General features: G+C 39.2%; 1 protein-coding gene across 1 annotated transcript in view; it reads left to right on the plus strand.

Annotated features, from left to right (window-relative positions):
* Positions 1–14,637, plus strand: part of Itch (itchy E3 ubiquitin protein ligase) — a 94,015-nt gene that overhangs the window by 41,582 nt on the left and 37,796 nt on the right. The window contains exons 7-11 of the mRNA XM_031372400.1: positions 6,114–6,159; positions 7,949–8,106; positions 9,841–10,036; positions 12,080–12,175; positions 14,142–14,316. Coding sequence (XP_031228260.1) covers positions 6,114–6,159; positions 7,949–8,106; positions 9,841–10,036; positions 12,080–12,175; positions 14,142–14,316 — 671 coding nt within the window. The remainder of the gene's footprint in view (positions 1–6,113; positions 6,160–7,948; positions 8,107–9,840; positions 10,037–12,079; positions 12,176–14,141; positions 14,317–14,637) is intronic.

Raw genomic sequence — 14,637 nt, forward strand, 5'->3', positions numbered from 1 at the left:
TTTAGAATATTTATTGATAAGCTTTTATGCAGATTATATCCTTAGGAATAGAATTTAATGGTAATAGGGCTCAATGGTAAATAGAATGAAATTATATGTTCATTTACAGCTTATAACATTTATTGCTTCTTCAAATATGTTCCCTTTTATTGTTTTAGGATTTTCAAATTTAGGTGAAATTTATATGTCATGTAGTTACCCTTATCAAGAGTATGTCCAGTATCTCTGTGCTTTGAAAACTGGAACCCTAGAACAATACCATGCTTTCTCGCTCTCTCTTTTTTCTTTTTCTTTTTTTTGGTTTTTCGAGACAAGGTTTCTCTGTGTAGCTCTGGCTGTCCTGGAACTCACTTTATAGACCAGGCTGGCCTTGAACTAAAAAATCCGCCTGCCTTTGCCTCCCAAGTGCTGGGATTAAAGTCGTGTGCCACCAGTACCTGGCCCCTGCTTTCTCCTTTATCCAGTCCCTGGTAACTCATCATGTTTCCTGTCTCTGGATTTGCATATTGTGGGAATGTATCATATATAGGAGTTACTTTTCTCATGACTATTGACAGAATGCTTGTCATGAAAAGACAGACAAAAGAAGGAGTTACTTAGTTTATTTTGACTCCTGCTTCATCACAACAGGGAAGACTATAACAGAACAAAGTAGCTCACATTATGAGAGCCAGGAATTAATAGAAAGGAATAGAGGAAAAAGCCAAGTAAACACATTATCTTAAGGACACTGCTGCCCTATGACCTCCTTCATCAAGTCCCCATTTCCTGTTTCCCATGACCTCTCGAGAAGGTTTCCACTAATCCAGATGAGCTTGTCATCTTTGGGAATGCCATCACAGATGTACTTTACTAACCTCATAGGCATTTCTTAATCTAGTTAAGTTAAGAATGAAAGTTAACTACTGCATCATATTAAATTATAGCTGAGTGTGTGTTTGTGTATGTGATGCGTGTACACGCCTGGGTGGGTGTGTCCGGCTGTGAGTGTGTGTGGTGCGTGTACACGTCTGCTGGTGTGTCCAGCTGTGTACACTGTAAGTAGAAGACAGTGGCTTTGTCCTCTATTGCTGTGCTTTGGTCCTTTGAGGCGACATCTTCTGCTATACTTGGAGCTCTGGTATTTTGATTGACTGATCACCAGCAAGCTCAGCACCAATTCCTGTTTTCTCCCTTCTTGGTGCTGTGGTCATAGCATGTGCTGGGTCACATGTGGCTTTGATGTGAGCGTTAGGTTCTGCACAGTGGTCCTTATGTACACAGCAAGTGCTCCTCCCTGAGCCCATCGCTAGCTAACTTTGAATTGTGTGCATCAGTGCCTTTCTAAATAAGTAACATCCCATTGCATATGTACATTTCAATTTACCCATCTTCAGGTGGGCATTTAGCTGATTTTTCTTTTGGCTATTATGAGTTATAACTAATGCAGTTAACTGTCAGGAAAAATTTCTCTGTGGTGTTTTAATATCTTGGTTATGCTCATGAGTGGAATTGTTGATACTTGTGTAGCTAGTTTCACATTTTCTGGCTTTGTGTGGGGATATTGAAAGATTTGGTTAGTTTTGAGATAGGGTCTCATGTACTCACTATGTAGCTCAGGATTGCCTTGAATTTCTGATCCTCTGCCTTTCCTCCCAAATGCTGGGATTAAGATACATGCACCACCATGTTCCAGTCGTGTGCTAGGGATGCTAGGCGTGAGTCTCAGGGCTGCTGGCATTTGGGACAAGTGCTCTGAACTCCACTCGCAGCTCTTCTCTTTAGTTTTTAGGGACAAGTCTCCCTAAGTAGCCCAGGCTGGCCTCAAATTCAGCAGCCTGTCTCTGATTCTCAAGTACTAGGATTACAGTCATATGCTACTACCATGCCCAATACACTAATTTTCTTTTGATCATGGTTTTCCCTCTATATTTTCTACTTAATAATTCTATCTAAAACCCTTGGAGATAGAAATGATTTTTTAAAAAATTTTGGTGTTTTGAGATCTTGATATATAATATTGGCTGGCGTGGAGCTCACCGTGTAGATTGACTATCAGGCTTGCCTCAGTTTGCAGTAGTTTTTTGAGTCTGCCTCTGAGTGCTGAATACCAAAATTATAGGCATCTAACACCGTTAACTTAGAAATGATTTTCTCTTTCCCTCATTGGGGCTCATTTTGGTTTTTATTTTATGTTCTTTGATTGCAAATTTTCTATTTATCTTGGTCTGTCCAAATTTTAAAGGCCTGATTTGGGAATTCTTTAATTTGGAGAAAATGTCTTTGTGTTAACTAGTGCCAAGATTTGCTGCAACCAAAAACCGTTGAATGTACTTTCTGGGGTTCCTAGCTCAGTGCAGTGTTTGACTCAGTACTCTCATCTTACTGCTGGTCTGAGGCTTTCTGATCCACTTCAAGGCTGGTAACTGCCACAAGATACAAGTGTTTTGAAACTGTCTTCTGCTTCTGTTCTGATATGTCAAGTTTCTGTTTGTTTGCGAGATTGCTAGGCAGCCAAGGAAAAGTGTGTTAAGTTGCTTTAGGAACTCATTATTTTATGGTGGGAGGGCTCTATTAATTTACCTCACTTAGGTGACATCTTTATATGTGAAACTCTGGGAGCAGAGTTTCTGGTGGGTAAAACTTGTGCATCTAAATTTTGATAGGATTTCTTGTCACCATACTCATCTCCAAGTGACTTTCTCATTTATCCATTTGTGTGTATGTATGTGGTATGTGTATTTGTATGGTGTGTGTGTGTGTGTGTGTGTGTGTGTGTGTGTGTATGAGGTGTGTATGTGCTACAGCGCATGTGTAAAAGTCAGAAGACAATTTTTGGAGTTTGTTTTCATACACTACCTAGTTGAGGCAAGGCCCCCCCTTCTGGCTGCTGTATTGTACACTCCAGGCAGCTGGCCTGAGAGATCCTAGGCATTTCGGTCTGTCTCCAGTCTTACTCTAGAAATACTGGAATATGGATGCATACCACTGTATCTTGATTTTTCATGCATGTTCTGGACATTGAGGCTTGCATGGCAAGTGCTTTTACTTGCTGAGCTATCCCACCCCAACTTTTTTACTTATGGGAGAAATGGAATGCTGATTTGATTTAGTTTTTTTGTTTGTTTTTTCAAGACAGGGTTTCTTTATGTAGCCCTGGCTGTCCTGGAACTCGCTCTGTATGTAGACCATGCTGGCCTCGAACTCAGAAATCCGCCTGCCTCTGCCTCCCAAGTGCTGGGATTAAAGGTGTGCACCGCCACTGCCCGGCTTGATTTAGTTCTTAATGCTACATTATTTTGGGTATAGTTTTCTCACTCCACTTATGTCCTGTGCATTAATCATTTAAAGAAAAGATAATACACATAGAAAGCATTGTTTCATTTTATTTTAAGACAGTTTCATAATGGAGCTCAGGTTGACTTGTAATGTATTATGTGATCTTGAATTAATGACAGTCTCTTAGTGAGATAACTGGTGTGAACTATCATACCTGGTGTATGCATGTTAAAAAGCAAACTAGGGATCAAATGCAAGCTGTGAAGTTTGGTGGCAATCACCTTTGTCTGTCTGTCATCTTGACAGCCCATTCTTAGCATATTTTTGAGGTAACATGGTTTGCTAGGGTTTTGTGCATGTTAAGCAAGCATTCTACCAAGTGATCTACATCTCCAACCCTATTATGGTTTTGGTTTGGCTTTTTTTTTTTTTTTAAAGATTATAAAAGCTCCTCTTTAATCAGGCTTGTAACATGTAACGGGTTGTCAGGTAAAAATGGAAAGTTTCCAATGTATTGAAACATAAATCCATGTCACCATAAATATAACACTTAGTATAAGAAAAACCACCACAACCAACTCATACTTTCCCTGTAACAGCTGTGAACTGATCTTGGACACTTCCTGAATATAGCAGATGTGGCCTGCTGGATCTGGGGCTCACTGTGGCTTTAGGATCACACACATATGACAGGTAGGGCTGTGGCATTGTTGGCTTGACTCAAAAAGCAAAGGAGGTACAAGCACATTCTAATGTACATTGAATGTCCTTTCAGTATTGAAGTGAGGAAGACCCAAGCAACATAATCACACTGTCAGAAAGATGCTAGAGAGTAAGGACAGCTTGGAAAGCTTGAGGCTGAGAGGTGGTGGCTCACAGCTTCATTTCTTTGGCTTCTTGGACAATGGTTGCTAAAACAGGATGTGAGGTTCCAGTTCATGGGTCACTATTCCTGACTTTACTGACAACCAGGATCTCTCCAGTCAGATTCCCATCAGATGTATTCTAGGGACTAGCATGGTTATATCCACATGGTAAATATACTACTCTGCTGGAGGTCACTCAGCCCTTCACTGCCAGCTTCCAGAGAACTCCCAGCAGCACACTATGTTATGTTTTTTGAAACAACTTTAATAACTTATTAAGGTATATTTTATATATCATAAGATCCACCATTTCAGTTGTATAGTTAATGGTTTTTCATAAAAATTATCATTGTATTATATGTTTCTATGTATGTATATGTATGAGTATGGTGAGACTGTAGAGGTTAGAGGCCAACTTTTGTGAGTCAGTTTTCTCCTATCAGATGGGTCCCAGGGATCAAACGCAAGCTGTGAAGTTTGGTGGCATCTTGTCTGTCATCTTGATAGCCCAGACTTAGCATATTTTTGAGGTAACATGGTTTGCTAGTTTGATTTAAAACGATTCCACATTTTATCCATTCCACTATATCATTTTTAAATGTGTATTTCTCTATGATGTCTAGTACTTAAAAAAAGAGAAACAGTAGATTTCTACCACCCTTGTTAGCTATGGCATAATATGGAATGAGTGTCTTTGTAAAGAATTTACAAATAGCTGTGGTGTGATATGCTGGTGACTTACCATTGGAATTGTGACTGTATCTTGGGAGTTTTGTGCATTTGCCAGTTGCATCTAGTCTGAGAGGACTGAGTTAGCCAGAGCTAGGATGACTCCATGACAGGCTGCAAACTAGCAATTTGGGAGACTAGGCCTAAGTTTCTATTTCCCAGAAATGAGAACCTGTGGTTAGCCAACCACAGCCACAGGCAGTCAATCCAAGGGCACCTTGTCATCTGGCCTGAAATAAGAATAGGTAGCTAAGTGAATAAGTGACAACCCCCCAGCCCCTGCCCCATGCAGGTCTCCATTGCCTAACCAACTTTACAATTAGACCTTAGAGATAGAGCTAACCAATCAAGGTAAAGGAACACATCCCTCCCTGGAATTCCCCTGACAGTAAAAGCTGGGTCTATAAGCTCACTAGGTGTCTCCATTCCTGGATGGGGAGACCCCTGCATGCAGGAGATTCTGCTGAATAAACGCTCTTTGCTTTTGCATCCTATTTGAGTCTGGGGTATCATTCTTCGGCAATTCTTCTTGGACCCTAACATGTTCAACTGAAATCCTACGTAGTTTTGAGTTTTCTGTCTCTTTCAGTGTCCACAGACTGATTTTTGTGTTAGCCTCTAGCAGCCTCCCTTGTAACACCTTACATAGTCCTAACAGAGTCCTAGGAATCCTTCCTGTGAATAGAACTGGAAGAATGCATGAACATATTGCATTCATTTTGGCCTATTTGAAACTTACTTGTTTTTTCAGACAGAGTCTTGTTCCTCTCAGAATTCTTTGTGTCTTTCATTTTTTTTCTGATTTTTTTCCAAGCTTGTTTATATATTTATTATTAGCTTTGTTATTTTGGAGTTATTTTTATATTGACTGTTGATTAGTAACCTCCCATATTTCAGATAAAGTAAATGGTTAAAAGCTGTGTATGAAGGTGCACAGCTCTAATCCTTATGAGGCTGAGGGAAAGCATGAGGAGTTCAGTGCCAGCTTGTTGAGTTAAGAGTCAAAAATATATCTCAGAAACTGCAGAAGGTGTGAGTGATGCATCTTAACTAACCTCTCACTAAATAATGATATGCATTGTTATAGAATTGAAGAATTTGAGGATCCTTTTTTCCCTTTAAAATTTGTGTTTGGGTTTATAGTTGTTATTAGAAAGCTTTGATAGTTTAATAAAAGGCTTTGGTTTTTTTTTTTCTTTTAGTTTAAGTTGAAAACTATTCTCTTGAATCTCATTTTATTTAAACTTATTGATGTTAAAGGTACTACACAGAATGATGATGGCTGCAGACCCAGAGATGAAACAAGGTAAGAGCTCATGACTGCTTACCACAGAGTGCAGAAATATGCAAGAGTTACCTTGATCAATTCATTTATACTTCAGGTTCAGGGGGCTGGAAAGTTGGCTCAGGAGATCTGATGTCTTCTTCTGGCTTTCACAGACACTCGTAAACATATCTGTATATGCATGCACAAGTACATACATAATACACAGGAATAATTACTAACTTTCAGCATTTGGGTGGCTAGCCATGAGTTTAAAACCAGCTTGGACTATATAGTGTAGACTTGGTGTAACCTAGGCTACTAAATGAGAAACCCTATCTTCAAAAAAAAAAAAAAAAAATCATGCCAGGCAGTGGTGGCACACGCCTTTAACCCCAGCACTTGGGAAGCAGAGGCAGATGGATTTCTGAGTTCGAAGCCAGCCTGGTCTACAGAGTGAGTTCTAGGACAGCCAGGGCTACACAGAGAAACCCTATCTCAAAAAACTATTAAAAAAAAAAAAAAATTTAAAAAGTTGGGAGTGTTGGTACACATCTATAATCCAGCATTTGGGAGAAAGACTAAGATTAGTAATTCAGAACCAGCTTGAGTTACATGAAATCTAGTTTCTACAAAAACAAAAACTATAGCAAGGGCTAGAGAGGTGGCTCAGTGTAAGGAGTGCTTGCTGCTCTTTCAAGAAAAGGGCGTTGTACTAGTTCATATGTTGAGTATCTCACAACACATCCAGAATAACTCCAGATCCAGGGACCAGCACCTCTCTGACCTCTGTGGGCACCTATATAAATATATGTGCCTATACAAGACACAAGTAATTACATATAAATAAATAATAAAATATATTAAAAAAAACACAAGAACCAAAAAAACAATGTCATGGATCATAAGGGAAAGTTATCAGAAAGAGAACCTGCCATTTTATCACATTGCTGCTGGGGAGAACAGATGAAGGAGGAGCCCAGCAGGGGACAGGCCTGGAGTCTCAGTGCTTGGGAGGTAGAGTCAGGAGGGGTCAGGTGGTCAAAGACCAACACTGACTACTTGATTTTTAAGGCTAGACTGTGCTATATAAAAGGAAGTAGAGCAAAATATTATGGTTTGAAAGTTGGATAGACTAGTTGAGCAAACTCCTATGTTACCTATCTACTTTTGTAATGTGTGGAAATTTTATGCTAAATATATTTTAAAGGGCTTGGATGTAACTCAGTTGCTGGAACATTTGCCCAATGTGCCCAAAGCCATGGATTCCATTCCCAGCAGGGAAAAACAAATAACACACTGTTAAAGTCTTTAGGAAAACCAAAGTCCATAATGTGGTTCTATCAAACAACTAGAACTCTACCTTGTTCGAGTCACAGTTCTATTAGTCTTACAAGTACACTCTTAGGTAACTTCTTACTGAGAACTGTTATTCATACTATTTATTTTCAGATGGGAAAGTGGCTTTATTTTCGTGTAGCTTCTCTGGCCTTAAACGATTTGTAGTTAAGGTTGGTCTTGAATGCCCTAATTCCTCCTGTTTCTATTTCCCAAATGCTGTGTTGTAGGCCTTTGTAGCCCTGTTTGGCTAGAAAGGGTTTTTAACATAGATGTAAGCCTAACGTTAAAGGAAAGAACCACTTAGGAAAAGGCCAGTACACAACCAAGATATGAGTGCAGGCTTCTCAAGAGAGAATCATGAGAATGAATGTCCTAACAGTAGCAATATGTATGTATGGTTTTGGTGCCTTCAAAAGTTACATTGTTTAAAGGTTCTCTTTAATAAATGTCTTAATAAATGACATGATAAGGTGGTTTTCTTCTTATCCAGAGTGAGCACAAATGGATCAGAGGACCCTGAGGTTGCAGCGTCAGGGGAAAACAAGAGGGCCAGTGGGAACAATTCTCCATCCCTTTCAAATGGTGGTTTTAAGCCTTCTAGACCTCCTAGACCTTCGAGACCACCTCCACCCACCCCACGAAGACCAGGTATAAATTCCAGCCTTTAGTGCTGTTTTGTAAATAATAGTGGTTTTTTGTTTTTTTTTTTTTTTTTTTTTTTTTTTTTTTTTTTTTTTTTTGGTAAGAAGGGTTGATAGAGAGTCTCCAGATGGTGTCCTTGCTAGCCTCAAATGTTTCCTTCCTTAGCCAGGATCAAGAGTGTGTACTACTATGCCTAGTGTTTTTAAATAATATTCTGTTTGGGAACTGATTATTAGGTAGGCGTCAGGGAGGCTGTTTTAGCCTTTGGCATTTTATTTAAATAGAATCTTACTCTGTAGCATAGGCTGGTCTCCAACCTAGTATCCTTCTGCTTCAACTCTGCAGTGCTGGGCTTGCTGGTGGGAGCCACCATATCTGGCTTCTGCTTTTTTACGTTTAAAAACGTGACTGAGAATGGTCTTTCCATAGGCAACTAAGAATTGCCTTTACTGTAAGTTTTTCTTTCAGGAATGAAGTTACATGAGTTAGTACTTTATTAAGAATGAAAATAATGCTGGATGGTGGTGCTGCACACCTTTAATCTCAGCACTTGGAAGGCAGAGGCAAGTGGATCTCTGGAATTTGAGGCCAGCCTGGTCTACAGAGTGAGTTCCACGACAGCCAGGGCTACACAGAGAAACCCTTTTTTGGGGGGCAGAGCGGTGGGGAAGGGGGTTAGGGGGGAATGAATGAATGAATGATTATGTATTATATAAACAGTATAGTGCAGTTAGATTGAAACTTTGTGTGGTTGATGACTCTGACTCATCTTATACAAAAGAATTTGGTTGCTTAGTCTGTTTTTCTTTTAAAAAGCTGAGTCAGGGTGGAGGTGAGAAAAAGGACTCAACTGTTAAGAGTACTTGTTGCTCTTGTAGAGGAACTGTATTCAATTCCCAGCATCCATTACTCCTGTTTCAGGGGGTGCACTCCTCTGACCTCTCCAAGTACTATGTGTGGTGCACACAGACATACATGCAAGCCAAAAACACAAAAAATAAGTGAATAAATCTAATAAAAAAAAATTCAAGCTTTCTAGTAAATGATAACCAATTTTAAAGCAAAAAAATGTTCACTAAATGAACATTTTTCATGTAATAACAATATGAATATTGTTTATATAGTAGCATTTATACAGAATATCCATTTTCTAATTAGCTATCACAGGTATCAGTACACTCATTACCAACATCAGAAATGAGTCTGAGAGATCTTCAGGGTCACATAGAGAAGGTGGTTTTGGGCTGGAGAGATAGCTCAGTGGTTAAGAGCACTGACTGCTCTTTTGGAGGTCATGGGTTCAAACCACATGGTGGCTCACAACTCATGAGAGACTAAAAAAACGAGGGGGGGAGAGAGAGGGGAGGAAGGGAGGGAGGGAAGGAAGGAAGAAAGGAAGGAAGGAAGGAAGGAAGGAAGGAAGGAAGGAAGGAAAGAAGGAGCAGTTCTAAGGATCTGGATAGCATCCATGGTTTCCTATTCTAAAAGTTTTTACTGGGCTAGGAGATGTAGCTCATACTTGCCTATTATGCACAAGATCCTTGCATCACGAAAATCAACCAAGTAGTTATTTATATGGTTATGTATTCAGAATAATATATGCTGTGTAATTTGTTGAGACCCATATATCCACATCTTAAGTTTTATTTGTCATCTACTTTTTAATTTTTAAATTAAAATTCTGTGCTGGTTTTAGATTTCAGAAAACAAAAACTTCTCTTTTACCCAAACCTTGTATAGCTTCTGTCAATGGCTCACCATCCACAAATTCTGACAGTGATGGATCTAGTACAGGCTCTTTGCCACCAACAAATACAAATGTAAATACAAGTACATCCGAAGGAGCAACGTCTGGATTAATAATCCCTCTTACTATATCTGGAGGCTCAGGCCCGAGACCCCTGAATACTGTAAGTCAAGCTCCTCTACCACCTGGGTAAGTAACCATTAATATTTGGTTTTTTTAAAAAGCCTTTGAGTGTACTCATTAATTTAAAAGGATTATAGTATATTCTTTCATAATTGTCTTTTAAGCAATTGTAATTGATTTGAGGAGTTTGAAATCCAAGAGAGCTTACCATATTTTAAATACTACCTCTTCTTTTTGGGAAGTAGGAAAAAAAATGAGCTAGGTATTTAGCACATGCCTGTAATCTCAGCACTTGGGTATCTGAGGCAGAAGGATTATTGTAAGTTCCAGGACAATTTTGGCTGCAGCATGAGACTCTGCCCCCCTGATTTTTTTTAAGCATAGACTGTTGCATAGCCAGCACCGACCTCAAACTCACTGTGTAGATGACAGTAGCCTTTAAGTACTGACCCCTCTGCCTCTACTGCCCAAGTATGCACCATTACATATGGAAAACAAAACAATTAGTAAAGGGCCCCACCACCACCATAGAAAGTTAACAAAAGCCAAGTAATAAAATATATGACTAAGTAAGTGCAGCTTCTCTGAGGTAGGGAAAAAGCAAATACTCAAATAATTTTTCATTATAAAATCTTCATAGTAATATAATAATTTAAACTGATAAATTAGTTCTATAATCCCATTTTAATTTGTACTTAAATCTTTTGTAAAAAAGTTGAAGTCTGTGTGTGCCTGCTTGTCTTGTCTGTATGTGTACCACATGTGAACTGTGGCTGCCGAATAAAGGAGGACATGGGACCCCTAGAACTTGAGTTACAGCCAGTTCTGAGCTTGGGTCCACTGTAAGAATAGCAAGTGTTCATAACCACTGAGCCATCTCCCCAAATCCTATTTTTAACATTATATACATTGTGACATTCAAATTGAGAGCTCAGTCAGGGATATGTATATAGCTTAGTGGTAGAAAACTTGTGTAGTATGTGTAAAGTTCCAAGTTCTACCATCAGTACCTCACACACAAATCAAACCAAAAACTCATGTTCAGGGCTCAGAATGCCAGTCAAAGTTATTTGCTGACTGGTAAGTTAAACTCATGATGAGAATTTAACTACTTATGGGTCATAATTGTGTGCTCTCTTCTGACCTCTGTGGGTATCAGGCATGCAGATGGTGTACATACATACATGCAGGCAAAACATTGATTGATACACATACACTAAAGATAATCTAAAAATTAAAATTAAAAATAAAAAGATTTAAGATCTGGAACTGGGACTGGTGAGATGGCTCAGTGGGTAGAGCACTACCAACTACTCTTCCAAAGGTCCTGAGTTCAAATCCCAGCAACCACATGGTGGCTCACAACCACCCATAATGAGATCTGATGCCCTCTTCTGGTATGTCTGAAGACAGTTACAGTGTACTTATACATAATAATAAATCTTTGAAGAAAAAGAATGTTAAGATCTGGAACTGACTGCTCTTTTAGAGGCCCAGTTTTGATTCTAAGCACCCGTATGGCACCTTACTATTGTCTATAACTCCACTCTCAAGGGATCGGATGTCTTCTACTGGCTTTTGTGGGCACCAGGCACATACATGGTATACAGACATACACGCAGTCTGTGCACCCAGACACATAAAAATAAGTAAACAAATAACTTTGAAAGTAACAAAGCTGTGATGGTTTCTGCTTTTCTCTTCTCTTTGGCGACAAACTGCACAGAAGAGTAGAGAATCACAGTGGCTAGTCTGTAGCTCTCTTCTGTAAGGTGCAAGAGCACTTGGGATAATGACTTAGGCTTTGAATTGTGTTTGTTTAGAATGTAGTCAAAATGTTGCTTCAGTCAGCTCAGCTGCGGGTTTCAGGCTGGTGATGCTTCCTTTTCCTCCCAGGTTCTGCTAGAGCCAGGTTAGATTCAGATACTTTGTCTTCTACATTGACTGGCTGGCTTTGAAATGCATGGTTTTTTTTTTTCAGAACACAAAAACGAAAACTCATTTACCGTCAGTTATTTAAGATGATTATTTAAGGTGAAAAGGTGTAGGCAGGATTAAAAAGCCAAATTAATACAAAATGTTCTTACTAGTTTTTGATTTCTATTTCAGATGGGAGCAGAGAGTAGACCAGCATGGGCGTGTTTACTATGTAGACCATGTTGAAAAGCGAACAACATGGGATAGACCAGAACCTCTACCTCCTGGGTAAGTGTCTGAATTTAAAAATGGCAGTTAATCCAGAAGAACAAATTGTGTCTATACCTGCGGTTTCCTACAGTCCCCATTCTCTTCTTCTTCTCCTTTGTTTGCTTTATGCTAGACACAGACTAGAAGGATGAGAGCTAGAGAGCCGTCCCAGCATGCTCAGCACCATCCCAGCATGCTGAGCGTTGCTGCTGTTGTTACTGTTTGTTTTTGGAGACAGAGTCTCACTGCATATCCCAGAAGAAACTCTTGATCCTCCTACCTCGGCCTTTCAGCCTTGCAAGTACTGGGCTTACAGACCCATGCTGCCATACCATGATGAATGATTTTTATTTTTAACATTTCTAATTTAAAGATTCCATAATTCTTGTTCTTTGTATTTTTTTCTCTGAGCTTTTTAGCCAACTAAGAGCCTCAAAAATTTTAATTAATTTCTTCAAGAGTTATAACTCTACTAAGCATGGTGGCACTTGTCTGAATTATCAGCATTTGAGAGGTAAAACTTGGAGGATCAGGAGATCAGGATCATCCTCTGCTATACATGGAGTTAGACGCCAGCCTGTGCTGTAGGGCCTGTCTCAACCCCTCCACCCCAAGAAAAGAATGGCAGCTCCTGTTATCTGTTAAGACAAAGTCTATTATTAAAATTAATGTATATTAAAATCATTGCAAATGGTTCAGAAAGTTAAGGACATGTTACTAACATGGTACTAAGCATTTAATGTACATATTATATGAAATTGAAAGAAAATATATGTTTTTAATTCAAAGGAAATATATAGTACCTATGGGGAGAGGGGTCCATCTACCCTGAGGTTAAAGGTGGTTCAGTGGCCTAGAGTGTTGGTCTTGTAGGGTTTATGAATTTGTTTCTCAGCACTCACATGAGGCAGTTTACAACTGCCTATAACTCGAGCTGCAGGGGATCCAGGTACTTTCTTAACTTTGCAGTCACCAGCACACATGTGCACACACATAGAAACAAAAATCTTTAGAAAAAGGTTAACTTTGCTAGATATTAATGAATTTGCTAGATATTAATGAATATTAACTAACTCTTAGAGAAATGCATACCTAAAAGTGGTTTGACTTGTTGAATTAGCAGGTAATAATATTATTAAGTGTTGATGAGGAACTCTATCTATAGTAATGCTGGCAATAGTGTTAATATGTTTCCACCATAAGAATCTGATATATATGAATTCTATATAGTAAACTTATGAATTAATTTGAAGAAAAAACTTTTGTCTTAAAGTTATTATTTTATTGCAAGTAAGATAAAAGGTAGTTGTATTCCTATGTAAATTGTTTTTTCATTTGATACTTATTCTGAATATATATTACATTTAAAATGTAATTTTAAATGTATATATTACATTTAAAATGATAGCCGGGCGGCAGTGGCACATGCCTTTAATCCCAGCACTTGGGAGGCAGAGGCAAGTGGATTTCTGAGTTCGAGGCCAGCCTGGTCTACAGAGTGAGTTCCAGGACAGCCAGGGCTACACAGAGAAACCCTGTCTCAACCCCCCCTCCCCCCCAAAAAAAAGACCTCACTGATACATGTTACAGACTTTTTTTGTTTGTTTGTTTTTGTTTTTCGAAACAGGGTTTCTCTATATAACCCTAGCTATCCAGGCTGTCCTCAAACTCAGAAATCCGCCTGCCTCTGCCTCCCAAGTGCTGGGATTAAAGGCGTGCTCTACCACTGCCCAGCATGTTACAGACTTTTAAAGGACAAAATTTTTAGAAACATTGAAGTTCAGTTTGTAAATGTGAATGAATGATTTCCGGTAAATCAGAAAGAACTGAGAATGTAGCTTAGTGACACACAGCACTGAATAGCATATGTAAGGCCCTGGATTGGGTCCTCAGTACAAAGAGAAAAATAGTAGTTTCTTAAGGCAAAAAGTCTTATATGCTTTTGTACAAGTTTTCTTAAATTTGTGGTTTCTTTCTGGTTTAGCTGGGAACGGCGTGTGGACAATATGGGACGTATTTATTATGTTGATCATTTCACAAGAACCACAACATGGCAGAGGCCAACCTTGGAATCTGTCCGGAACTATGAACAATGGCAACTACAGCGTAGTCAGCTTCAGGGAGCAATGCAGCAGTTTAACCAGAGATTCATCTATGGGGTAAGAGCCTGTTGATTTATTATTATATCTGATAAAAATCTTCAGTGTTGGACTGGAGAGAAGACTCAGAAGTTAAGAACACTGGCTGCCCTTCCAGAGATCCTGAGTTCAATTCCCAGCAACTGTGTGGTGACTCAAAACCATCTGTAATGAGATCTAGTATGGCCTGCAGGTGGACATGCAGGCTGAACACTGTATAAACAAACAAACAAACACTCTTCACACTGCCTGCATGCATTGTGTGAAGCACTAATGGAAAACAGTAGGCTGGTAACCCAGGTGCTGCCATCTGTAGGTATTGATCTTGTCAAGGATTCTGTC

Source organism: Mastomys coucha, unplaced genomic scaffold (assembly GCF_008632895.1).
Source record: "Mastomys coucha isolate ucsf_1 unplaced genomic scaffold, UCSF_Mcou_1 pScaffold15, whole genome shotgun sequence".
NCBI lineage: Eukaryota > Metazoa > Chordata > Mammalia > Rodentia > Muridae > Mastomys > Mastomys coucha.